Genomic DNA, 27,174 nt, shown 5'->3' with positions numbered 1-27,174 from the left:
GGGGGAGGTACTGTCGGGAAGCGGGGGGGAGGCGGGCAGCGGCGGGGCCTGGAGCTGGCGTGTGCCGGCGAGGGTCATCCGCAGCCTCCAGCCGCTTACAGCTGATCCTTTCGGAGGGGGCCGTGGGCGGATCAGGCTCGGCAGCGTCTGTTTACTGAGGAGAGGGGAGGGCCCGTCGCGTCTGGCTTTGAGACGCTCTCTTCTGAGTTGTTTTAAGTAATACATCTTTAAAAAGCGTTTTAATAGGCGTTGTTAGCCTGTTGAGTTTTGTTTTGTTTTTTATTCTGATTCAGTAACTGTTTTATAAAGGGGCCTGGTTTACGAAGCCTGTACCTGTCAAACCTTTGTCTTCAGGTGTAATTAATGTGCTTCTATGGCATATACGATCCTTAATTTTCAAGTTTTGATTCAGTAACTGTTTTACAAAGGGTTTCAGCTTATGAAGTTTATACCTGGCAAATCCTTGTCTTCAGGTGTAATTAATATGCTTATATGGCATATACGATCCTAATTTTTCAAGTCTGGGAACTTCATGCTTCATATGGTAAAAGCGGTTGTAAAAGTGCAACTAAACTACTTGCATTTAAGTACTGTCTCTTGAAAGAAACACTTTATGCTAAGCACTAAATAAACACTCAAGTAGCCAGATGCTCCTTCCAGAAAAGTCTGGCGTTAATCTGCTTTCAGAGTTATAAATGGATTTTGTCATCGCGGCTCACAAAATGTGGGCTCTCTGGATCTGAGCTATGTGGCCAGCACAGAGTTATTTTAGTCCTTCCAAAAGCTATAGTAATCCAAAGCCTATGTGAAATCATGCTGTCCCCCACTGGCCTGCTAAGGATTTCTCACTCTTTGACAATTTCAAATGTTCTGAGGCAGGTCCTTCTTGTGCAGCTTGAGCTTTTCTTGTCTATATTTGGAATTTTTACTGGTGTAGCTTCAGTGGTTGTTGAAAGCTAAATCCCAGCTGTGTGTTTAATCTTTGGTTTTGATTAAAATTAGCAAATTTTTAACAAAGGAGAAGAAAAAGCGGCTCATTACTGGAGATTCGGAAAATAAATATCCTTGAAAATCGGTTTTCTGTTCACTCATCAGTAATTCTTATGCGTTTTACAGTAGGTGACAGAGCATGCATTTTTCCTCTGGTGCAAATAAATAAATGAGTGTAAAAAGCATTTCCTTGAGAGGAGAACGTTAGAAGGGGCTTCTGGAAGTCATCTAGTCCAGCTTTCTGCTCAGAGCAGGTCCCACTCAAAACTGAATGAGGTTGCTGAGTACTTTTTCCAGGTAGATTCTGAAAATTTCTGACAGTGGGGACTTTTCAGTCTCATTGCAGCTGTTCCAGCCTATAAACACTCATACTGGGAAAACGTTTTCCCTTAGCTGCAGTTTTTTCTCTTGCATTTTGTAGTAGTTGTCTCTTGTTCTTTCACTGTGCTCCTCTGAGGGGAACCTGACACTCTTTTCTGTATAATAACCCTCCAGATGGTGAAGAACAGCACTTAGATCACCTCTCCTTGGCCTTCACCCACCTAGTCCAACTAAACCCAGTTTCTTCAGCTTCTTATATGCTGCAGCAACCAGGGAGTCTCTGCCTTAGGCTTTATCCACTTTCTGTACATTTCTGTAGCCCTGGGGTGCCCACAGCTGGATGCAGTAGATCTCATGTGGCCTCGGGGTCACGGCGGAGGGGATTTACCGCTGCAATTAGCCATGCTCATCACAGCCACAGTATGCTGTGAGCTTGATGCATGCCTGCTTCTTCCCAGAGTGTACCAGTGTACCTTGAGTAGTCTAACATTATTAGTTGATACCACCTGTTAATTCAAATGTACTACTTTTGTTTTTTAATTAGAGTTCTCGCTCTGAAGTGGACATCTTCCAAGCAATTACTCTGGATTACAGCAGTCAATCTCATTGCTGTGAATAAAGCACAGTTACAGCAAAATTTAACCTTTACTAGCTTGGTCCAAAGTACGTTTTATCAGTGCCATTCTTTTCAGCTTTTTCAGCTGTTGTGCCCAATATATGAATCATACGTTTTCTGTCTGTTACCTGAAAATTTAATCTTATTTCTAGACTAGCCAAGGAAGAGGGCTGTTTGTGAGCAAGATTTGCTGACTGCAGGGGGGAGGCTTGTCTTTTGTGTATACCAAAACAGAGCAGAAAGTCTTTTGAACAGTGTGTATGTGTGTGATTTAAAGGATTTTTAAAAAATCCATGAATGCCAATTGCCTTAAGAACTGTTACAGGCAGCAAAGCCGGTTTGTGGCACCTAATGCCCACTTTAGTAGCCAGACAACTAATTTGTCTGTTCTAGTTAAGCCTCCAGCGGCCTGTGTCTCAAAATTCTTCTAAGCTGCAGTTCAGAAACAAGTGTTTTCAGTTGTATCATTTCAGCTGCTAATCTAGTTTGTAACCTCAAGTATTCTTTTTAACTGGTAGTTTTTCTACCCTGTTTTTGTGGTGGGTATTTATTTACCAAAACACCTGTGCTGGTTTTATTTTGGGTGGGGGAGTGGAGGTGTCATTCCGCTTTCACAGAGGAATTGTCGATTTCAAGTGTTATTTTAAACTGGCAGGACAAGCTGGGAAAAGGCTGAACAGAGAAGGTAGTGATTTATGCAATTAAGGTGAATTTCTTATTGGTGGAAGTTGTTACCTACAGTGATATCTTTCCAGAAGAAATCAATTACACTGAATTTCTTTCTTCTCATATAGGAATGAGCTTTCCGTAGAAAAAAGTAGAAAAAAGAAAAGAAGAGAACTGACTGAGGAGCAGAAGCAAGAAATTAAAGATGCCTTTGAGTTGTTTGATACAGACAAAGACAGAGCAATAAATTACCATGAATTAAAGGTAAAAGGTTTTCTCGATTTAAACAGTTTCATGACAGATAATATGTATCTGGTTTTTAGTGTGTTTTTGAGATGTTGACTGTATCTTTAAGAAATGCTCCATGTTCAAGATCTCTTGCTGAGCTGTAGGAGTGAAGATTGGGAGGGGGGTGGGAAACGTTGCATTGGTGTAAGAATTAGCCTTTCTTCCCACACTATAAACTTGACAAAGAAACAAAATTGCTGTAGTTTCCGTCATAATACTGGTCTGAATGCTCCCCAGGGTTTAGCTTGGACAGATGACTAAGTGGGAAAAGCTCTTGAAAAGCTGGTCCTTTTTAAAGGCACTATATAATCTAAAGCTTGGTGTTGTGAAAATCCACAGGTTTCAGATGCTTAGGTAAAAAATGTAAATCAAATCTGTAGAACTGTTGACTACAAGACAGAGTTTACCCACTTGAATTTTTCAACAGGGAGCCTGTGGACTGTAGGATGAAGCATGCTCTTTATTCGTGGGAAGGGCTCCATAGTTGCCCTTTCCAGTGAAATCTTCTCCCGTTCACAGCTCTCAGCAAATAGTGGTTAGGATGGCAGCCTTTCCTAGTGAGTCCTCCCACCTGGAAGTCTCTAGAAGTAGTACATGAAGTTTATTAAAATTGCTTTAATAGAATCTTTATGAATTTTTATTCTGATTATACTGCATCAGGAACAAAAAGTGGCTTTGGAGGGTCCAGTGGTTCTGTCACATATTGGTTGAGATCCTTTGAGGAAGGAATACTTAACCCAACCTGCTGGCTCCACATTCTGGCTCTACCAAGTGACTCACGGGGACAAAAAAATTTTGTTAATTGCTGTTAAGAGCAATGTCTTAAGTATAGCATTTCCCTTCTCTTTATTTCAGAGTTCATGTATTTTATCTTTTCTGGAAGCTACAGTGAGTAGGGTAATACAAGGGACTGTTTCAGGACTGTTAATACACTTTTTCCAGTTATAGTATGCTTTGAATTCCCAGCTGGCATGATTAACTGCAAAGCTGTTTCTTAGCTGCCTAAGTAAATATTGTGGCCCTGAAGATTATACTACAGAAGAACAAAAATACATAAAAGAACAGAACTGCCTCCTCTACAAAACGCAAATACGCTATAGATTTTTGGATGGCTACATCCAATAGGATTGTGGTTTTCTCCTTCCTTTTTAGTTTATATTCATCAATTTGGAGGAAGTCAAGGTAGTATGTGCTGAGAAATTGCCATTTCAGTTAAAAACTAAACATGTACTCCCTAACATAATGGAAAAATAAAAAAATAGGTTGGTTTATGTTGTTCACTGGAAAAGCAGTGAAGTTGCTCGTAAGAGGACTTGTAAACCCATAAATGTTCACACACTTAGTATGAGTACTGAAGAAGAGTAATTTTAAGAATGATTTTTCAGTTTTATCTTTGAAAAAATGTCAGTACTTGAAATGTTTTTGGAAATGAGGAAAATAAGTCTGCTTGTCCTATGGTCCTATGAAACATTTGAGCCAATCTGTAAAATCCCTGAAAATGCAAAGGCTAGTTTTTTCACTGTAACTTGATGTTCCATTTGCTAATATTGTTTTCAGATAATTTTATATAGAAAGCATTTTTATTTAATTTTATTTATTATTGTTGCTAAAACACTAATACAGACCTTCTCTCTTGGGCAAGATGGTAATTACTGAAAATAAAAAGTAATCTGTTAAATCTGTATTTTAATCTTCATATGTGGTTGCACTTCCATTTTGTTCCAAAAGGTGGCAATGAGAGCCTTGGGTTTTGATGTTAAAAAAGCTGATGTACTGAAAATACTTAAAAATTATGATCAAGAAGCGACAGGCAAGATCACCTTTGAAGATTTTAATGAAGTTGGTATGTATGTAAATGTGTACCTTTACAGAAATGTAGCGTATAGTAGCAACTACAGTTTGGAAGCAGTACTTTGTGTACTTCTTCAGTTACCTGGTACTATTTAGAAATAGAAGTCAGAGATTTCATATTTTTCTTAAGTCAGTAGTGGAGGAAAATAAGTCTTTGTATTCTGAATACTCAGTTTGATACATAGAGGTGAATGATAGCCACAGTATAAAAGGAAATAGAGTATACACAGTCCTAATCTTTTTCAAACTTACACAAAGGAATAAATGTGGACTTAAAATGTAGATATTCTCGTGTTCTTTATCGATTTTGTAAGATTCTCCTTCCTGCTGTGGAAAAGTATTTGGCATTGAATTTCATGGGAAGGAGTGTGAACAGAGACAAACTGTAAACTGAATACAGACTTCATATATAACAAAGATAAGAGAAATTGAAACAGATGTTAAATATTAAAGGATTTTCAACTGTTGATAAAAACAGTGGAATTTTATTAGGCTGTTTCTTTTATCTGAAGGTTGTGTATTGCACAGTTTGACATGCTTTGAGTATGTAGTGATATGCAGAATTTTTAAAGATAAAGTTTCTTTGAAGATTTTTTGGTTGTTACACATAATTTATACTTTTGCATATAATATGTGTTTACCCCAAAAAATAAGCTGTGTGGGATTTCACCCCGTATGGCTTTACATCTCTATTTAATTATTCCAGTCCATGTGTCCAAGGTATTAGATTTCTGTAAAGCTTCTGAAATCCCTCCCCAGTGTAGTACCTGTGTGTTTGCTCTTGGCTACAATGTACTTAACGTGGCAAAACAGTTATTGATTGAAACGTGGCAAATTGTAATGATTTAACAGATTAGGATTGGGCAGAATGTGTTGTTAATGTCAGATAATATTCTTAGAGTTTTATTTCAGGTTAGAGAAAATTCTAAGTCAGAAGAGAAACAGAAGTAAGGCCTGTGGGGAAATACACATGATCAGTCCTGATATAATTAAAAAAAAAGGAGAGTATTGATTTAATAGTAATAATAATACCACTATAATTACATCATTATGCTATAATATGTAATTGAATATACTGTAATTACTGTGTAATTCTTTTTTAATTTCTGATGTTCAGTCCTGTCATTGTTCATTGTTTCCTGGTTCTGTCCTGGCTATCCATATGAGCAGTCTGTAAGTGCTGTGAGAAGCTAGGAGAATTCTTGTAGAAAGCACAATATTCTCTTGGAAGGTGATCGAACCTGTCCCAAAACTTGAATCGGATTTGAGCGCTGCTGTGATGCCGTTTGACTATAGCACAGAATTAAACATCATACCACTTCTAGCAGAAAGATCAGGGAGTTAGTGAAAATAGGTTATAGAAGATTTAATTGTGAAGAGCTGGTAAATATAGCCAAGCAATTCTTGAGCCATCAGCTTTTCATAATTTAGTGTTATTTATGGTTTTAAATGTAGGAATGGCCTATCTGAAATGTATAAAGATGCAATTACTTTTTGTCTTGTTTTGTACAGTCATGTGTTACTGTTCTTCAGCTAACATTGCAGTTGTCTTTTTGCCACAAAAGGTAGAATTTTTCAAATTATGTAATACTGTCATGCAGTGTAAATGAAAATATTTAAATTTTAGTATAGATCTGGGGGATTTATGTAGACACGTAAACTTTATTGCTGTAGTGACCTTATATGAGCTCGAATCTAATTTTTTCCTGTCAAGTTTGCCAAGCCAGATCAGTCATTCCATCTGCAGACAGTAGCAGATGCTAAGTGATTCTCTGTGCACAAAATGGGGTTGATGTGTTTTTAATGGCTTGATGAAAGTCATAAATAGCAAGCCCTGTAATACAAAACTAACAGGTATAAAAATGTGAAGATCTACTATGGTTGATTGGTCTGAAATAATTACAAGAAAAATATTTTCTGTGGCCAGTTTGCCTTTTCTGTTACAGAAATTGACAAATGGTTGTGATAAAGGAGTAATAAAGTCTGATGAATCCTTTCAGAATTAACATCTTGCAGTTTATAGCAGTGTTCTTTTCATAACCCCTAGGTTTAGACTTTTTTTGGTTTTTGTTAGTGTGATTTTGTATCTAAAGGAGAGGTTCCATGTGAATGTTTTTTATTACTTAGTGTTTCAGTGTTCTCTCCAAGTCAAAATTTTATCCTGATCAAAGCATAAAATAAGAAAAAAATCACATCTTCATTTGTCAGAGTTGTTTTTCCTGAAAGGTAAGTTTGGAACAGAGGAGAGGCATGTGTATACTTTTAATTCCTGTTGAGAAGTGTATTGAAAGCACCTAAACTGTCATGTAGCTTTCCACTGCAACAGGTATGTCCTAAAGAGAAACTCAGCCTGGGAAAAGAGAGGTGAGAAGGAGAGGTCAGATAACAGTCAAACAAATATGCATGTTGAATTGAAATACATAAAAATGAAAGAAAGGGTGAAATTGGAAATGTATGTTCTTTATATTGCCTCAGTCTTCTAAGGTTATTTTGAGTTTACCCCTCAGAATTTATTTTAGTCTAATTTAAGGTACTCTTCATACAGTGACGGACTGGATACTGGACAGAGACCCACAAGAAGAAATACTCAAGGCATTCAAATTGTTTGATGATGATGATTCTGGTAAAATAAGTCTAAGAAACCTGCGCCGAGTTGCTAGAGAATTGGGTGAAAATATGTCTGATGAAGAACTACGGGCTATGATTGAAGAATTTGATAAGGATGGAGATGGAGAAAGTAGGTGTTAGAAACAAAAACCCGTATAGTCTGTTCTTAATTTTCTCCTCTTTTTTTAAATGGGGTTTTGTTGTGAAAATGTCCTCTTTAATTTCCTTCTAAATAGCTTTTAGCTTAAACTTACTGTGGCTTACAAATAATGGAAGTCGGTTTTGACAACTACTGCTCCTGGAAACACATGTTGGGAGTCTAAAAATCAAGGTGATTTCTCAAGCTGATTCACCACTAACTCTTATTCAACCAACGTCCATTAAAAGTTGAGTGAAAGTGTAGTTGAAGGTGGAAGAAACTGAACTGTTACGTGGGAGATTCCGTGTACCTACGTGACATTTTTATATCTTTATAAATCAGTAAAAGGATTAAAGTGCTAAGAGAAACTCTTCTGATCACCTATTCAGTATTTCTTAAGCGGTGATGTGTCACTGTTGTGATTTCAGCATGGTAGTCAGATACGGAGTATTAAGCTAATAAATGATGCTGGTTGTAGCCTGTGTCTGTGCAGGATCAGCCTGGATACTGAACCTCAGAGCACTGAAGAGCATGGTGTGAAAAATTACTCTGGACAATTGACAAGATGCATACAAAGTGGGCTGCAGAAGGCATTTATTAGCTAGATAAAGAATGAATTAACAAATTCAGTTTGATACTGTGCTTATTAAATCTTCGTGAACACTGAGACTTAGGTGCTTTTTTGTTAACTTGAAAGCACTCTTTTGTCTTTACCAGAAACCTTAATTTCAGGGACCACTCACTTGAGACCGTCTACATAAACACTGCATTTTTAAATCATCAAAACCTACTTCTAAGTTTTTCTTTTGGGACGGTGACTCAAGTCTGAGATTTCACTAGAGTTCATCAATTTTTCCTGTAACAATAGCTCTTTTTGCAAGCTACCACATCTGTTGGACTCAAAACTCTCACTACTAGTGGAAAAAAAATTGCATCGTCAGCTTTGTGACAGACACTTCTCCCTAGAGATAGATGTTACTGCGTACCAGGGAGTACAATTAGTCAAGTAATGAAACAACCCTTTTTATTTCAAGAGGAAGAGCAGGATTTTTAAACATGGTCAGTGGTGTGGAAATGTGAACCTCTTGTTCTGCTGGGGTGGTGTAAATAGGGAACCTGGAGACAAGGATAGTGAAAGGTCAGTGACTCAACTGCCAGAAGAGTGTTAAGGTTGACACTGTTACTGCTAAATAAGTGTTGAGAAAAATGTGTGATGGAGCTGTTGTTTTCTGCTGTCTTTCTGTGGTCTGAGACCGTGGTTCCTTAATAAATCCATACCGTACAATTCTGATGTTTCTTCACGCTCCCAGCTGTGTCTTTGCACCCATTTCTTGCACTGGCAGTATCTGATCCCACAGGTGAGGTGATTAAAGGATCTAAGCCAGAAGAAAACTATTCGTTTAGGTTTTTAAGTGTTATTTTTCTTGCTGCCTAGATCCCTGAACTGTCTCACTACTTGATCAGGTTTTGTTGGAGCTGCATCCTGAGAAAACAGATTTTGTTTTTTCTCAGTGTTTCCTATAGGATAATTGAAGCAGGTCAGTATAGTGAAAGCTGCAGATCCTGTTTTCAGGCACCTGTCTGTAGTGACACACAGGATTGCAGCTGTGAATTCTGGCAGACAATAGGATACCTATTAACTTCCTTTTCAGTAGCTGCCAAGCAGGCAGTGAATGATGCCTGTTTTCTCAATCCATCAGGTTGATTGCTAGTCTAGGTAGATACTTTAATTTTGAGCTTGTTTTGCTTTTAAAACAATGAGTTGTAAGAACATTGCATTGCTAACTTGACTTTTATTTTAGATTAATTTTACTTTCGAGGGAGTGGTTTTTGCAAGGTGTAGCTGTAGAGGTGAGTGAGTATGGTTCATCTGCAAACATATTTTCTTCTGTGTTGCTCTCCTGGAGCTGCCAGTTGAGATGTCAGAACATGGGTCCAGGGATGTTTTTTTTTGTCATGTGGCTATTTGATCACTACAAACTGAATGTAGACCATTAGCTCCTTTCAGGAAGGTTACTGGGTCATAATTATTTTGGGTCAGTGTTACATTTTTTAATTCAAATTGATCAGCTATGAGTGGGTGGCTCACTCTCTTATTCATTCATCCATTCATTCTCTTGAGCAGTCAAGCGTGAGATCGAATATGGAAGATTGACAGCATAATGTTTGTATGTGGTGCTGCTTATCCTTAAGGTTCTGTATATTTTCTCTTCTTTAAAGAAAACTGATGCTGTTTCTAGCTTTTAAAGATTCATTCTGAAAAAGTAAATAATCCTGTGAATCACTGTTCCATTTAGCTTCAAACATCTGGGTCATGTAGCAAAATCTTGCTGTCATCTAATTCTCCTTTTCCTGCCAAAAATTATTTGAAACTGTTAGTTGGTAGCATTTTTAGTTGAGTCTTCAAATACAGGGATAATACCACTTGTGGTTTAACACCCTTCCTATGTGAGAGGTTGTTTTGGTCATGGTGACGTAGGTCTGTTGTGTGATAGCCAGTCTTCTTTGGACCCTTGTGTTTCCAGCAAAACCACTGAGCTCTACTGGTACACTGTACATAACTTTCTTCAGAAGAAAGTATTTTTGACATATTTGTCTGCCTTAAAACCGGAAATAGTCTTATTTCCATATTCCTGGTCCTAGGAATGACTTTTGTTTTAGAGCAAGATGTATTTTTAGAAACTCCATACTGTCAGTTCATGCCATTTTTGTTGTCTTGGGTGGATGCATCTGTAGGAAGCATAATCCAGTCTTGGGTTTTGGCACAGAATTAGGAATAAAAACCTCCACTGAAATAACAGGCTCCTTTAAGTCCCCAGGGTCTGAGTCAACTTTTTCTTCATATTATCTGTGATACCAGTTTGTTCTTTTATCATTTATGTCATGGAACTGAGGGAAATCTGGTGCTAGGAAAGACATTGCTTCTGACTTGTTTGTGCTTAACTTGTGAGCAGATCCTAAGTCTGAGGAGGAATAACGGAGTTACTGGGAGTTGTAACTACGCTTCTCTTTGCAGTTTGTTTGAATATTACGGTATTTGTCATAGTGCTGTATTTCCACTTTGCAGCATTGTTTAACAAAGATGTTCTAAAACAGAATGCTTTGGAGAGGATGCTTGTGCTGTTGCTGTGCTAAAGCTGTGGAAATTGTTACGTATCATAGAACGTGACATAGCTATATGATGGACTGATAATTCAGGGTCCTAAGCTAGACTAAATTTATTTGTTTCATATTTTTTGGTATGTGTTGCAACAGGGCAGATTAAAGTTGGAGTTTTTTTTATTCTTTAACAAAGTTGAATTTCATTTTCTTCTAGCAGTAAATGTAGCTCTTACTTTGCAGTGCTTTGTTCAGGAATAGCTTGGACATGTTGGCCGGGACAGATAATTGTCAGGGAGTATTCTTCAAACGTGTCTGGTCTTTTCATACCACTGACTTATTCTAATCGTTCCCCACCACAGTAATTAGTTGAAGAGTGAACATGTTCATTGGTTAAGTCTTTTACAGTGGCTCTGTTTTAACATATGAGTAAGGTCAATAGCTCAGGTATAAGTGCAGCAAAATAATTAATGACTGCTAATTAATTTATTATTATGACTTAATTTCTTCAAGTACATTTGTATAAGATTTCTCTTAATTATAACTGAAGAATGAAGAAAGTTCAGATGGGGAAAAGCTTGTCAAAAGTCCATTTTAATTCTAGCTAATTTATGGAATCATGAGTAGATGATCTTAAAATTAATTTTGTGTTTGGCAAGTGTTACAGGTTTGAGAGAGGGATAGCTTGGTTTGGGGTGGGGAGGCAGTTTGGACATAAATGTCTGAATCATGTTTATAAGAATAAAACAATTTGTAACTGGAGCTGCAGGATTGTTGCTTAAAAAGCACTTATTTAATAAAATGTATCTACCATTTTTAATTTTTTTTAATGTTAATAACAATATTAAAGTATTGTTGTGTAGCCATCTTTTTACATACTTAGTGGTTTTTTCCTACCTTGTTTTACTTCTAGAGTGTTTTTACTTTTATAATTAGAAATAATAGCTTCAGGGCTAGATTCTGGCTTAAGTATTCCACACAGTTAAGCTTTCATTCTGAATTTTCCTTTCATATGGGGGAAAAAAGGCAAAATCTCTGTTGTTCAGTGCAAAAAAAAATTCCAAACTTGTAAACCCTGATGAGTAATCGATCAGACACAATGAACACTAACTGCAAAACCTTTAAGTAAAAACTATAATACACATCTACATTATTTTCTTTTATGGTTTATGGATGTTTGCTGCTTGTCTAACGATTTTCTCTTTTTCTACAGTCAATCAAGAGGAGTTCATTGCTATTATGACTGGAGACATTTAGCATTAGAAGAAAAGAAATGAACTCAGCACAAAAGGGAGGAAACATTGGCAGCTTCCATTACAGTGTTTTGTACTTCCATTCATTTCTGTAGCTGGAGTGGTGCAGCAAATTACCTCCCTCACAGGACCAAAATAAAGACAGGTTATATGCACTGATAGTTCACTACTTTGTATCATTAAATATTATCACTAGAATAATTGATATATCATTTTAGAACAAGTAATGCTGCATTTCAGAAAGTTCTAGTACTCATTTGTAAAATAGCTTTGTATAAGATTTCTAAATTGTATCATAAGAACCTTTTGAAGTTGACTTTGTGTTAGCATTAGCTGTGGCCTTAGTTTTGATACATAAGGTTTGACAAACTTCCATTTTAATAAAATGTTCCTTACTATTACTATTTGAAAGTGTTCTTTTTGTATCTTTATCTGAACTGGACTATTAATGTAAAATCCTTCAGGGAAATAATTATTTTTCATTTATAGGCTTGTATTTCCACCATTCTGGATTAATGTTACCATTATATGAGCAAGCATTTGCATTCTCAGAGATGCGATTTATTAACTCTGTATTACCTCTGCTATGATAGCAAAGGGCAGGCCACTATCCATTATGATAAACCTATCAAAAATCATGCAGATGTCAGCCAGCAGCTGTCTGTTCAGTATCTGCAGCTCTGATAGTGCTGGAGACACTGTTTGCACTTTCTGCAGTACCTAGTTAGAAGAATTGAACTTTTAAAGTATTTGAAGAGTCTGGATATATTTCTAGTTTGCCAGATGTCTTCCAGAAGAGTTCTTGTGGGTTAATCTTCCAGATTTCCTGTATATTAGTTGTAGTTTCTTCTTTTTAATTTCACTCTCCTTATATATCAAAAAATGTAAATCTTGGTTAATCCTGTGTTCATCTTTATTGTCAGAAAAGCAGCTGTTTTTTAACTGTCAGTAATCCTGGGGTTATGAACAGGTTTGCCCTGCACAAACAGAGTTTGTTATTTATTGAAGACAGAAGGTCATCACAATAGATTATTTTTTTTTTCCCTATTATTTTTTTGGGTGTGTATTGTAACATTCTTAGCTGCACAATGCCGTGTTGCGCTCTATTAAGCCATTGATACCAGTCCATTCACACAGAAAGTCCAAGCAATTCAGAATGACTAGCAGTGGCTCCTTACAACTCATCAAGTACTGTGAACAGACACCTCCTGTTGAACCCCAGTGGGGTGTGTGGCCATCAGCTCTCATTCAGGGATGTCTTTAGAACTGCCCTTGCTAGGAAAGGACATTATTCCTGTTGAGATACTTGAATTTTTTTTTTTTTTTAATTTTGAAAATATAATGGGGAAAAATGTGAGGGAAAACATTAATATGTAACTTGGGGGAATGAAGGAATAATTGGTGGGGTTTTTTAGGAAATTGAAGTCATCTTAATGTTCAGTTAATGTCTCAGTCTTAAAGTCTGCTGCATCAGTGGTGGATTTTATAAGCAGGTTCTTTCTCAAAAAGTAAACAGCATAAAGTATTTGCAGGATGAAGATTGATGTCTATGGGGAAAAATTCTGCTATATATAGTATAGATGTACTTTGTTTCTTTCATGTTAATTTCAGTATAAATAGATGGGAAAGGGGAAATAATAAGACTTGAAGGATTCTACCATGGGAGAGAAAATCTTGCTTGGAAATAAATACAGCAAACTTCTTACAGGTCAAGTAAAATGTTTCACAATCTAATAGCAAAAAAAGCCCACAAAAAATGTAAAACTTAGTTACCCCCCCACACACACACATAGACACACACACAAATCCCAACTTTAACCAGTATTTTGCAATCTTAGCAGATTTGTTTGGGAGGTGAATATTGAGGGGAAAAGATTCAGTGTTTGGGACTGAGCTTATGAAAACTACTCCTAAGTATTTTCTAGGAACAATATGAGAATTGTCCACTTCAGTAGTTTCTGACTTTTCTTTTAACCTCTTATGTAAAATGTTTCAGGGGCATTTTTATTTTCTGCAGACAGTGAAAGTGATGAAGAGCTTAAAACGTCCCTTATTAGTCATTGAAAACCTTTTTCACCAAGAAGCATACCTTTATTCTGAATGTGCCCGTTTTCTAATATGCTGCTGCAGCTGCTGAACAACTGGCTTTTGTGGGATGTTACGGTCCTGTTCCTCCGTAGGTGGCTGGTAATTATATCCTGACAGGTGTCACTTTCTGTTTGTAGCTCTTCCAGCAAGATGCACTTTGTCTCTTCTGGATTGAGGCCTTATTTCTTGTTTTTTTGGCAATGTAGTTGAAAAATCTCTATTCTTGCAGATGTGGCAGGACTTGTTACAGGCTGTATAACAACGATGCAACGCTCCATAAAGCACAGGCCAGTGAACTGGAGAGATCTTATAGGTTGTCTAGACTGTGCGAGTGGCACAGAAGAAAAAAAAAAAGAAACAATCAGCGTAGTTATTTCATGCTGCCATCTCAAATGTTTGGCTTTACTTTTTCTCTGCATTCCATCGTTTGGGAGATTCTTGCATTCCAAAATCACGCTCATTTTGTGCTGCTGACTGGTGAGCTTATTGCTGTTTTGTGTACCGGGGATGCTGCAATTTCTGTTGGCCTTTCTTGATGTTCACTGACAGTGTGATAGATTGGAGTCTGCAGCTGGGTAAGATCTAAACTCTGAACTTTCAACTGTATGCTTGGCCCCAGCAATGACATGTATGTTCAACTCAGGAGTTCTGTGGGGCTCACACCTGGCCTGGTGCTTTTTGGTAGCTTCCTTGCTGTATCATAGGTTACAGATTCTCAGCGTTTGTCTTTTCATTCTTTGTCTGATGTCAGAGGAGGGAATCATTTGGTTGCAGATTTAAATCTATCTCTTGAAGAATGGTAACAGGGTTCAACAGTCATTATTCCCCAGGCAGCTTTCAAATACATGTGTGCCTTATTTTTGGACTTGCAAAGGTAGGTTAGTGTTAAAACAGCAGAGTCTGATCTGGAGTACCTGGGACAAATTTTTCTGTGTCGCCACTGCTTTGGAGGGCAGTGATGTCTGGTAGAAATCCAAAAGTGGCAGCTAAGGGAATGTCATAATCCATCGCAATAAAATCCGCTGGGGCCTCTGTTGAGTTTACAGTAACAACTGTTTGACTGTGCCAACTAGTCCATCACTTCCCGAACTAATCCCATGCAACTTTGAGGAAACTGAGAACCTCCAGATGAATAAAAATACCATGTCAGAGCGCAGTGTATACCAAATGTTACTCTGCTGGCTTATTTTAGAACACTTTTCAGTGCTAAGTTTGTCACGTCAAACATTTTTGGTTTGTGTTTATTCATGGGAGAGTTTCCGTGGCACGGTTAAGTCATCAAAAGTCAGAGAATGGCAATGTTAAGGTTACATGTGCCTCATCACGTGGAGGCTCTGCTTGCATTCAGAAACACCTCGGGAGCACTCTGGTGACGTGGCTGTCTTCACCAGATGCAGCAGAGCCTGGCTTAACCGTGGCCTTGGAGCTCAGCAAAGGGGAAAAGGAAAACCACGACAACTTGGCTGGCGGCAAAGCGGAGGCCAGAGAGGCAGTTTGTGAAGGGAGAGATGAGCACAGAGGTGCTGGGAAGAGACCCAGCTGGCCCCGAGCTTGGAGCAGAAGGACAGGGGGGTCTGTGTGTGTCACAGGCCTGCGCGGGAGGAACGACAGCCTGAAGGGAACAGCGCCGGGGTCCGTCAATCTCTCTGCCCCTGGGCTCCCTTCAGGTTTGTCACGTCGCTCACGGGTGCATCTTGCCTTCTTGCAGTGTGGCTGCATCTCGGAGAGAGTCTTAATTTGAGACTGGCATTGTAGGAGGTTATGGCACGAAGCCAAGTGCTGAGAAATCCTTCAACTTCTAAGCTATCCTAAGCAAATTTTGCAGGCCATGTGGAGTTCTGGGATGTCACAGCTTAGTAAGCTTTGTTGGCAGAGGTTTTTATCGCAAATGGCACAAGAACAGAGGATAAGGACAGCTGCCCTACATCCAGTTGCCATGTGGATTGCTCACAAGTGCTCGTTAGGCCTCACATAGTTGAAGTTTTTTGTCCACTCCCATCTGATGGATGCACTGCTCACTTAAACAACCCTTTACTTGTTTTTCTCAAGCTGTGTCCTACTATTAAGCAGGTAGTAACTGTGGCTGAAACTCTCCTTGCTGTGCACAGAACCATATTTGAAGTGAGAGCTGCATTTTTCTTTGACTTCTCCATTAGGTCAAGAGTTTGTAGAAGGTAGTGGCTGGCACTAGCAAAACTTTTGCAGAAGTCATTTTCTGTAGCGCTATAATTGCTGCTGAAGTAAGTCTGTAGGGATGCTGAGAATGTTTTCATCCTTGAGTAATAAAAGAGAAATGATTCCACAGAGGGGGGGAAAAAAAGGTCAGTGTTTTGAGCACTTCCATGTCCCCTGAAGTACACTGAGGGAAAACCTGGACAAATCCATTCGGACAGGTCCCTCTAATGTCACACACGTTACCAGAAAATCAGTGGAAACACCATAAACATCTAGAGAATCTGCAAATATCTTATGATAGCACAAATGGTTCATGTACTGTAAAACTGTTGCTAAGCAAAATGAACATGTTGGCAATTACCAGCAGTCAGAAGTGATAGCTCTCAGAATATATAATAAGTGGGAACTTTCCATATGTAGGTCTTTTTGAAATGACATACGAGTGTTTAGCCAGTGAAGGTTGTATTTGCCACTTTTTAGCCGTTACCTTTTTGAAAAGTACTTATAAACGCATTTTTAAAGGAATTCCAAAGGAATAAATAAAGGAAGGAATAATTTCTTTAAAATATTCCTCTTAAAGGAATAAAGAATAGGCTTAGCCAGAAGTTTGACTGACAGTAAAGCCTGCTTTATTGGTGTGAATAGAATTTGGACAATTTGTGCTGTCAAAAACTTGTGGTAATTTACATCAAGTTCAGTAACCTGTTCTTGCTTGATGGGCTCTCCAAGGTGTTGGAAGGAGCCCTTCCCAGCCTGCTACTGGAGGCAGAGAGGTTGCAACACAGCAACCATCCCAGCTGTAAATGGAAATGTGAGGTAGAGAAATGTCTTAGTTACCCACTGGAAAAGGAGCTGTGCAAGCTCATATAATAAATCTATTTTAAATGGAGTTGTGATGGAGGTGGGGAGGGAGAGAAGCCAGCCACCTAGTGCTCTCCTGTTTAGTGAAAGGCAGAGCTACCATGATACAGGTTGAAACTGCACAGTGGTGGTAGCACAGGGATGTGCTGTAATAAGGAATGCAAAAAGGAAATAGTAAAATATCTGTATGGCATTTGTGATTACTGTACATATTAAAAAAAAAAAAAATCACAGGCAAGCAAGCTAAGTAAAATGAAATTAATAAAAAATGTTAGTTCATATAGCATGCTACAGACCTCCCTTAAAAAAGGCATTAAAAAAAGGCAAAAATATCTGAAGGCTTAAAACATATGGTTTGTGGTCCCCCCCTTCTCCAGCGTTCCTCAGTGCTGAGGAATGATCCTGCTCAGGATTTTGCAGCTTGAAGGATGCATTCATCAAGTCAGTTCTTCAGTCTCCATTGGCAGTTAAATTATTCCCTGATACTTCTAAAGAGCAAAATATAACTCCCACTATCCTACCTGAGACTCCTTCAGCTAATAAAATAGGTACTGGTATCTGGAGTTACACAAGTGAACTAATTATACCTGTTTATAATGGCTGCTGCATTTATAAAAACAGTTGCAGTGCTAACAGCATCTAATTCATTACTTTGTGAAACACTGAATATCGTGACTTGGAGAAGTGTTAGTGTGACTCATTTTTGGTTAGTTTGGTTTTGTGTTTTTTTTTTTTAAAAAGAAAAGTGTTGCCTTTCCCACACAGTTTGGATTACAAATTGATTACACCTTAGTCAGGGCAACCTTAACAGAAAAATTTATTTGTGTTATTATTTTTTTAAAACCAAGGTGTTTGAGGTACAGTTTCTGTGCCACATTAGTAATTCACCAGAAGGATTTGTGACTTGATTCCTTAATGAAACAGCTCAGAAGGAATATATATATCACTATAGCTGTGCTGTATGTTTTTAAAAAGTTGCACAAAAGTTAACCATACCTTTTTGCGCTTGCTTTTCTACAAGCATCAGGTTCCACTTGGTAATCAAATGTGATATATTGCAGTAAGAGGGAATTTAAATGGACAAAATTTGTCGATTATGCTTTTACCCACTAGGGGGACCCATTGTTATGGCTAAAAAGAGGGCTCTGAAGTTAGAAAAACAAAACCAGCATAATCAGATGTCAGGTGGAATTCTTGTACCAGAAATCTCTTCACTCTCTCAGTGTGTACACACACCTTAAAAATCTGTGGGCCTCTTCCACCCATACAATAGCGATTTATCAACTGGGATGCAACTTGTTTGCAGTACAAATAGGAACTGAGCATTTTGCATGGACAGAAAGCTCACATTTCTGTGCTGGGTCACCTTGCAGCTGAAAGAAAAATGGACAGAAAAAAGATTTAATTGCTTGCGATGTGTTGAGTTTACCAAGAAAACAGACACTTGGTCGAAGATGTGCTATTTTGTTTTCTTTTATTCATGTGTTATGGGGATACAACTGTGGTTTTTCTGTCCTGACAACCAAACAGCTCACCCATCTGCTCATTGTTTCCTGCCTTAAGCATGCACCCTCCTTTACTCTGAGCTTTGTAACTCAGTGCCTAGTTCTTCAGAAGGCTCCCTTACAAAATCATTTCCCCCACGCTGGACTCGCTCCATGTTGTCCTGCTCCGTGACCAGGGTCTGTGGCTGCCCTGTCCCCGTCCCCTGTGTGCTGCCACGCTCTGCATCCCTCTTCCCTCCCACAGGCACCCTGAGGCTTGTCTCGTGTGTGATCCTCCCCCCCTCATTTCTCTCAGGTAAATTAGGGGAGAGCAGAATGGGGGGGGGGGGGGGAAAAAAAAAAAAAAAAAAAAGCTGTAAAACGATCTGGAAAGTTCTGTACTCAACGATTTTTTGATCAATAGCTGCCTCATCTGGTGGTGTCATGCCTCTCCTCTTCCTCCTCGGCCCCTATCTGTGTCCTCTTACTCTTTTTATTATTCTGTGTTGTTTTGTGTCAAGATGAATTTGGCACCCGAGCTCTAAAAAGTTGTGGACAGCGCATTTCTTGGGTGTGCCAAAGTAAAAAGCAGTGGAAATTGTTTCTTACTGCACAGAGTGAAGTCATTCTAACACTATTTCTAATGCAACTAGTAACCATGCTTTTTCTCAGAACACAACGCTTTATTAGGCCTTCTTATTTCACACATTTAATACTATAAATTCTTCTAGGTGTGGTGGGGGTATGATGCAGTAACTTTCAACAATTTCTTACTTAAATATACTCAAATGAGTGAGGTTTTATCTCGAATTAGTGTTTACTTAAGTCAAATTTTCTCCCCCTGAGTAAAAGACTGATGAGCAATTGTGCTGTGTGACCCAAGTATTTCAGGAAAGTGCCCGTTTGGTCTCTTTCAATGGCTCTTTTTGACAGATTGTGCAGAGATTTGGGATGAAATATTCAGAACACATCCAAGTAACTAATGGATCTGCAGCTTGATTTCCACAGTGAACCACAGGAGGAGGGAATCTCGGTCTCTAGGTTCTTGGCCCTTGAACCAAACGGACTTTCCAATCCCTCTGCTACCACTGGAAATCGAGCACCCCCACCCTCAGGAGAGGCTTTAACTTCCTAAATCACATAGTTGCTTTTGCAATTATTACCCTCATCCAGGGTATCTTGATATTCTATGTGTGGCAGACCTCCGGGTATTTTTATTTTACTGTGTATTTATTATTCATGTGAGTTTAAAAAGGGGATAAAACCAGCTAAAGTGCAGACAACTTTGTGAGGCTGTGATATGGCTGAAGGATGAATTTGCATCCACTTCTCCCCTGTTGATATTAAGGAGCCGTGCAGTGACGAACCTGATGTTGTCTGATCTCTGCTAGTCTTTGTGCATCCAGCAGAAATAATATTAAATATGGATGCGGAAGGCAGGAATTTGCCCTGTGCTTCAGTGAGATGAAACATGATGGATGGCAGAAACACATAAAAGGTGGTTTCAGCATGGGTAATATTTTGCAAACAGAGTGGAAATTAAATGCATGTAATTTCTTCACTGCTGGATGTCTCCAGAGGCCCAGCCCACAAAGGTGCATCTCAGGGGTTAGGGGGACCCTGGTGGGATGGAGCAGGGGCTGTGGTCACCAGCAGAAGCGACATCATTTCATTGCTGCAGTCACACAGTCTGGCACCTCCATGCTCTCCCAACTTTTCACAGTGGATTAAGCCGGGGAAGGTGCAAACTCACACTGCGTCTTTTGTTATGGTAGCACTTGGTTTTTTGGCACGGGGGCTTCGGAGGCAGAAGGGATGTTGACATCTGAAATTACTGCGTCTTTGCACCTGCCCAAAATTTGTCTGCTGAAACCTTGTGTCGTGCTAATTAAAGTTTCAGCTGTATGGATCAAGCTGGTACCTGTAGCCTCGCTGCTTCTTAAAGGTTGATGCAAGGCCAGGGGAGCTGTTGCAGCCCCAGGGCATTGCAGAGAAGGTCTGGGGTCAGTTTTTGTGTTGTGGTGGTTTTAGGGGGCCCTCTGTGGGGTCCCTCTGCAGACGACATCTGACAGCGAGTTCATAGTGGCTGCACTGAGCACATCAGGCTAGTTTGCGTTTAAATGCCATGCTCAAATGCAAAGAAATGTGTCAATTCCCATTCTGTTCTGGAAGAAAAGGACAACACGTCCAGTCTAGTAGGAAATTACTAACTGTGCAAACCAGTTTTAAACGGCTGTGAAGGTTTGTGTTTGATGGGAATTATGAGATATAAATGAGCTATAATTCCCCAATAATAATATCACCTTGTTTTAATTTAGCAGAAGCTGGTAGCATTCCATCTCTTACTGCTTCTGATGGCTAAATGACCACCTAAAAATTAACAGGGGGTAGGTATTTATATCAGATTTCATTTGTGATCTCTGAAAGTTTGTTATTTATTTGCATCGGCAGATCTAAAAATCAAAATTACCTAAATGTGCTGTTAACCTGCTTTTGATTGCAGTCTGTAAAATGTGTGCTTTAAAAAAAACCCAGGAACCTGGTGGCTGTTCCTCAGGCTGTTTTTCTTGTCAGCTTTGGAAAGGAGTATTTACATGGAAGGGTAATGATGCTAAAATTAATAAACTAAGGAATCTTTGCTCTGGGGGGATGGAAAGAAGCTTGTGTGTTTCGAAATTGATTAAAATGCATTCTCTTTGGCTAGAAGTGAGTTGGTGCCAAAAGAGTGGTCTCAAACTCATGTGGAAGATTTATTTCATTATTTTTCTGTTTGTTTGTTTGTTTTCGTAGCTTACAAAAGCTCCGTGTAAACAAACAATATACCCTAAATCCAAACTAGTCAGGTCAACAGCACAGTTTACTCAGCTCAGTGTGTACAATTAAAAAACTAATACAAACAAGAATATAATTATTGCAAGTTCTTATGAATTTTTGTAAGCTGTTCCTGGTGTCTGACAGTTTCCATGTTCTGAGACACGTATTAATATGTCTCAAGAATCCCTCACTTCAATTGCTGTAATGTTAACTGCATTTTGAAAAGAAATACAAAGTTTCATAAACTTAAAATCTGCTGTTTTCCATGAACACCTGCTTTTCCTGCTCATTAGAAACAAACTTTGTGAATACTAATTGACATCCTTACTCAACCCCAGAGCCTGATCCAAGGAGCGTATGATGGATTTTACTTCTTTGCTATATTTGCATTTTAAAATCCTACCTTATGAGAGAAAAGCGCAAAAGGTGGGAATTCAGTGAAAGGAATCCAGAAAATCCACCAGGATCTACTAACTTGCCATTTCTTCTAATTATAAAATACGCACAGCAGTTGTACAACTGTATGTTTATATGCAGCTCTGCATTTTTGACTGAAAAAGAGAGCTTTCTTAATATAGCCTAAAGTGTGATTTCGCTTGGAAAAGTGAATCTGTAAACTTAGCATCATGTTTATTGTCTTAATGACTTTTCAGATTCCAGACTTGATTTGTGCACTGGCACAGCAACTTGTTTATCCTAACTACAAGCTCAGTCTGAGGTCAGCAAGTCTAGCTATGTTCAAGGGCCCAAAAATTAATGCGACAGTACATCTGCGGGAGCGGTTGCGTAACTCAACATCTTATCAAGTCACCACATCAATCCAGGGTTGTGGTATACAGGACTATAAAAACGCTGCTGCCTTTCTCCAAGTTTCTCCACCCTGCATTGTGTTTTCCTGTCCTCCTCCCTTCTGCTTTCCACACAAAAGGGAGTTCACTGAAATGCCTGGTTTGCCCCCAAACTACCAACCTTGGAAGGAAAGGCTGGGAAAGCAGCAAGACTTTCAAACGAAGGAAGTACTTAACTTGTTTCTAACCTAAGGCTAGGCTGTGTTAAAGGAGATTCAGCAGGAGCAGCACCTTCTCCAGGCGGCCTCCACCGGCTCTGCTCATCCTGTGAGGCACTTCCAGGGTGGATTTGAGCCGTCGCCGTCCCATCCCTGGGAACGTGCAGGTTTGGGTTAAGCGGAGGGATGCATGTGCTTGGTACCCTGGTACCCAGAAAGGGCTGCCTTCAAGGTCCTTCCCGACTAGCTGGTTCTGTGATTCTGAGGTGTTGAGAGCCCATCAGTGATTGTTGCTGATGCCACTCTGGAGATGAGTGCAAGTTGCCATGTTGATCAGTGATGTGGCTGTGTAACATGGTAACACACAGAACTATTTTATCCGTAAACATGATAAAAACCCATCTGATTCAGTGTGAGGGGGACGGTGCTCTGCAGTCCTGGCACTGTGTAACCCGAGGCAGATCGCCTGCAAATGGAGCAGATGCTTGAGCACTGGCTCACCACCATTCCAGTCTTAGGATACAAAGGTGTGTTTTGTTTTGGGGTTTTTTTTTGTTAATAAATGCATTTTGAACGACATGACAGGATGCTATTTCAGCACTCTGTAATGAGATCACTTGGTTCCAGCTAACTGGAGCTAGGTATCCGTTCTGCTGCAGGATAACTTGGTGGATGTCCTGCCTAACATCTACACAAAACGCTTTTCCATCCTGCAAGGTTTGCCTGTGTTTATGGAAGGTTTTTGGTGATGTTGCTTTTTTTTTTTTTTTTAATGCCTTTCTTTCAGAGTGCTGAAAAATCTGAAGAGAAATTAAGTTGTTGCTGGAAAACCAAAAAGGCTGCCATCCCTTTTTCTTTTCTGGGCTAAAGTCCAATTTTGCACAGCAGTTGCAAAGAAAAAGCAAACGCATCACTAGATTCAGCGAGAAATATTGTAACAGTATGTAATCTCTGTCAAGATAAAATTGCTTTGTGATTTACATTACAATAAATCCTGACCTTTAAGTGCTGCAGACTAAGCTAATCTGTGAAGTACTTTATTCTATCACTGAATCAGCGTGTGAAGCTGAAGCAAAGTGACTGTGTTGGTCCCACTGTGGTGTTGCTGAAGAGCATGTAGGGAAGCAGATTGTGATGCACCGTTCCATGGGCATCGCAACAGTGATGTAATTGAAATACCTCGTGTGGATTAATAGAGTTACTTGCTACTGCTGTAGGAAGCCTAAATTAATATTCTTATAAATACAGAGCGTGTCATATTCAAATTGACATAAATCAGGACGTTCAGAGTTGAGTTTAAAAATCCGGGCTGACTTTCTAACATTAGTTTGCTAATAGCTCACTCCCTCTCTCTTGCTCCCCTCATTTTATGTTCTTTTTTTAAGGACAACAACTTGTGCGTCAGAATAGATACTTCAGCCTTAATTTAAAGCTTTTGGCCTTTGCCTCCTGCGGTCTCACTTAGGTTGTCGTTTGGGTGTAGCTTTTTGTCACCTCTGGCACTTAAGTTAGTCTGGTCTTGTTCTTTTTTTGTGGGAAAAAAAAATCCCCCAAATGAATATTTAAGGAATTCTTTAATTATGTATTTACCCAGCGGTCCTTACCAGAAAACACATAATATTCACCATATTAAGTAGGTAATCAAGTCGTTATTAAAACAGGAGTTCTTGACACATTATCCCGTAACACAGCAGTTAAGTTTATTGCGTCATGGTCTACTTGGAGCATTTTTAGACTATGTATTTATATGTGCACTTAGAGGCAATCTTATTATAAAGCACTTAGGTCTACCGAGCCAACCAGATTTGCAGACTAGGAATGTATTATAAACTCTGTAATTTTGCATACAGAGCATCTCATGCTGTGAAACTAACTGCTTTTTAAAGCTTTTCATGTTACTGTTAGACCACCTTGCTTTAATGTCTGCTGAAACACTGGGAAGAGCCTAATACTGATGGAAAAAAAGTTTATCTGGGTCTTTCTCCAGTATTTGGGTCATGCAACATTTTGTTCTTTATTTTCATTGTATGGGGTATTCTGAGACCACTCATAATGTCTGATATATGTTGATATATCTCCATTATCTTGGACGTTTCATTTATCTGTGTATCATTCATGTATGTACACATATTGTGTACTTGTTAGGTACATGTATCGTATGTTATACAGGTATGTACACATATATTTATACATACGTATCTATCTATCTATCTATCTATCTATCTATCTATCTATCTATCTATCTATCTATCCGTATATATCTTTTTTGTTGGTTGTATATGTGTCCATGTTGTATTGACATATAAATTAAAAAATCCACTAGGATTACTCAAGCCTGCATCTGGATCTGATAATCTGGGACAAGTCAGGAAGGAAGAGAAGAGAGTAATAGGAAACAGATGCTGAAGACAAAGATGGGCACTGATGTGCAATATTACAGACAAGAATAAAAAGTTAAATGGTGGAAGGACAAGGAAAAAACACTGTGACAAGAGAAAGAGCTCCAAAAGCTAAATATTCTAAACTATAATAAATGGGAAGTTGATTGGCAATATAACGTCCACAGTTTTATCCAAATATATGTGAAATATCTTCTGAATATTTTACTTTTATTTTACAGCTAAATACTTTTAAGTTGTGGCAGAATCTCTTTGTGTCTTTGAGGAACTAGAAGGAAAGAGGTGGGCATTAGACGGAGGAATTTTTTTTTTTTTTAATCTAAAATTTTTAACATTTTTATCTGAAGTCACCTGGAAGTCTCTCAGCACAGAAGTTATAAACTTTCAAACCGCGGACTGGCTGTGCTGATCTGTCTGAAAAACCTGTCAGTCTGTTCGATTTCCTCACTGCTGAATGTGTGGGGTTGTCTGTTATATTTAGTTATGGATGATTGCATAAACCCCCAAAAAACGTCCATGGGAGCCTTTGACCTATCCATAATGCCCTGGGTAGTCCAGGGGCACAGACATAATCCCCATGTGGACCTTTAGTCGACATCCAAAAGGCCAGGTGGAAAGGAGCTCTCTGCAGATAGGTGGAATCATTGTGTATATAATCTACGATACACCTGCCATGGTTGACAGAGTCCTGAAGAGAGTTTGCTGAGGATTTTCTGAATTTTCTTTTTTCCTTAAGACAAGTTTAGAATCTGTTTAAGTTAGTGCTTTTACAACAAAACTATTTTCTGAAAATGGATTATTTCAGTTACATTTTAATTAAGAAATGCTTTTGACAGAAAGTTTCAAAATTGTTAAGACTGAATCAATTTGACATTTTTTAAAATTAAAAAATCCCAGTTCAGCAAGCCAAAAAACTTCTCTGGAAACTTAAGGTAACTACAGCTTAAAGACAACTAATGTTAAAAAAAGAAGTTTTAGAAAGTTTTGAAAAGGGGAGAATTGGAGAAATTTCTCAGATTTCAGCTGTTGGTTTGTTTATGTTCCTTTGCTCTTGCCTTTGAGGGTTTCCACTGAGGTTTTGTAGGTCTGACTGCCAGGTCATTAGGAATAATTTTACCTCCAGCGACTGTCCCCAATCACACCCACTACTGAGCTGGCAGCAATGATGCCAAGGTTAGATTTATACTCGTGGACGTGTCAAAGGGTGATGCTGGGCCACTAATAGATGCTGTAGGAATATTGCTCATTTCAAACAGTTCAGATATGCTCTTCTGGATGTTTCTAAAAAAAAAAAAAAAAAAAAGTAAAATAAAAAAAAAAAATTAGACTTTGTTAGGTCATTTCAGTAGGATCTGGCTGAACAGCTGCTTGCAGTGAAGAAATAAGGGCAGGTGTCTGAACCAGCAGCTGATGGCAACTGCTTTTTAAAGCCCCCACCTTGTCATCCTGAGATCCTTTGCCTCTGTAAGTGCCTTTGTAGGAAAGCTGGCTCACCTGGACCCAGGTCAGGAGGTGTGTTAGCAGTCGGTGAGGCCAACCAAGGAGTCATCTGGCCATGGAAGGGTCATAAGAAGAAAGGGAAAGAGTCAGTGCTGTTTCATCCTCCCTGTTGGCAGGGAGCTCTCTGCATCAGAAATGCAAAGGTTTAGGGGTAACCCTGTTTTCTTGGGTGCTAACTCATCCGAGGGGCTTCTATGGGAAAGGGAAAGAAGCTAAGGGGTCTTATGATGAGAAAAATCCACGGGATTGCCTGTTTGCTCCCCTTCCTTGTTCTGCGTTTATTCATTGCTCTCCCACAGTCAGTAGCTGTACGTTCAGTCCCTCCAGGTGAAGCCCCTCCCTATCCCCCCCTGCCACTCTGGCAGCTAGTTTCCAAGAGAGGTTATTTAGCAGCCCTCTCTTACCTTGGTCTTTTAAACAAAATGTACATCATCATCTGAAATGGGCCTGCAAAATAGCTTTCTCAGTATGTATCAAAACCTCTCTGGACAAGTGGTTGTGCCTGTCCATTTACACAATGGTTTTGTAACAGCTTGTCCTGAGATGTTCCTTGTGCTGCCATTCAGTGTGACCTTAAATATTTTATCAGGGCTTAAAATGCAGAACTTACCCATTTACTTAAAGTTAGGTTGTTTTGTTGTGGGTTTTTTTTTTTCCCTTTTCTATTAATTTATAATTTCCACTCTCTGCTGCACAGCAGCTGTACTTTTTGTAAGTTTCTAGGCGTTTTTTAAAAAAAACTTATTTACAAGAAAACAAATGCCTGAATGTCAAACACAAAGTGTTTCCCCGCATTATTTGGTCATCTCCAAGAGCTAACTAATACCAGTGTGCTGCAGACAGCTGGCCTCCTAAATTACACCGTCAGCTTCCTGCCGGTTCATGTGGGTATCGTTCCTGGGCGCAGCCCCCCAAACTGAGTCACTTCTCACAACAATTAAAAAAAAGCGGCTTTGTGGGATGGAGGAACCCTAAGTCCCACTGTGGAGAGAGCAGCTGTGTATTTCTGTTAACCTC

The 27,174-nt window shown here is 39.0% G+C and overlaps 1 protein-coding gene across 1 annotated transcript in view; it reads left to right on the top strand.

Moving 5' to 3' along the window:
• The window catches only part of LOC113490214 (centrin-3), a 23,108-nt gene extending 10,877 nt beyond the window's left edge, over positions 1-12,231 (top strand). Inside the window, exons 4-7 of the mRNA XM_026866504.1 lie at positions 2,717-2,857; positions 4,610-4,724; positions 7,278-7,469; positions 11,791-12,231. Coding sequence (XP_026722305.1) covers positions 2,717-2,857; positions 4,610-4,724; positions 7,278-7,469; positions 11,791-11,834 — 492 coding nt within the window. The 3' untranslated portion in view covers positions 11,835-12,231. The remainder of the gene's footprint in view (positions 1-2,716; positions 2,858-4,609; positions 4,725-7,277; positions 7,470-11,790) is intronic.
• The last annotated feature ends 14,943 nt before the right edge of the window (positions 12,232-27,174 follow it).

The sequence above is a fragment of the Athene cunicularia genome (genome assembly GCF_003259725.1).
Source record: "Athene cunicularia isolate RWA chromosome Z unlocalized genomic scaffold, athCun1 chrZ_part3, whole genome shotgun sequence".
NCBI lineage: Eukaryota > Metazoa > Chordata > Aves > Strigiformes > Strigidae > Athene > Athene cunicularia.
Note: the sequence above shows the minus strand (reverse complement) of the source record. Positions and strands in the feature narration are given on the sequence as shown.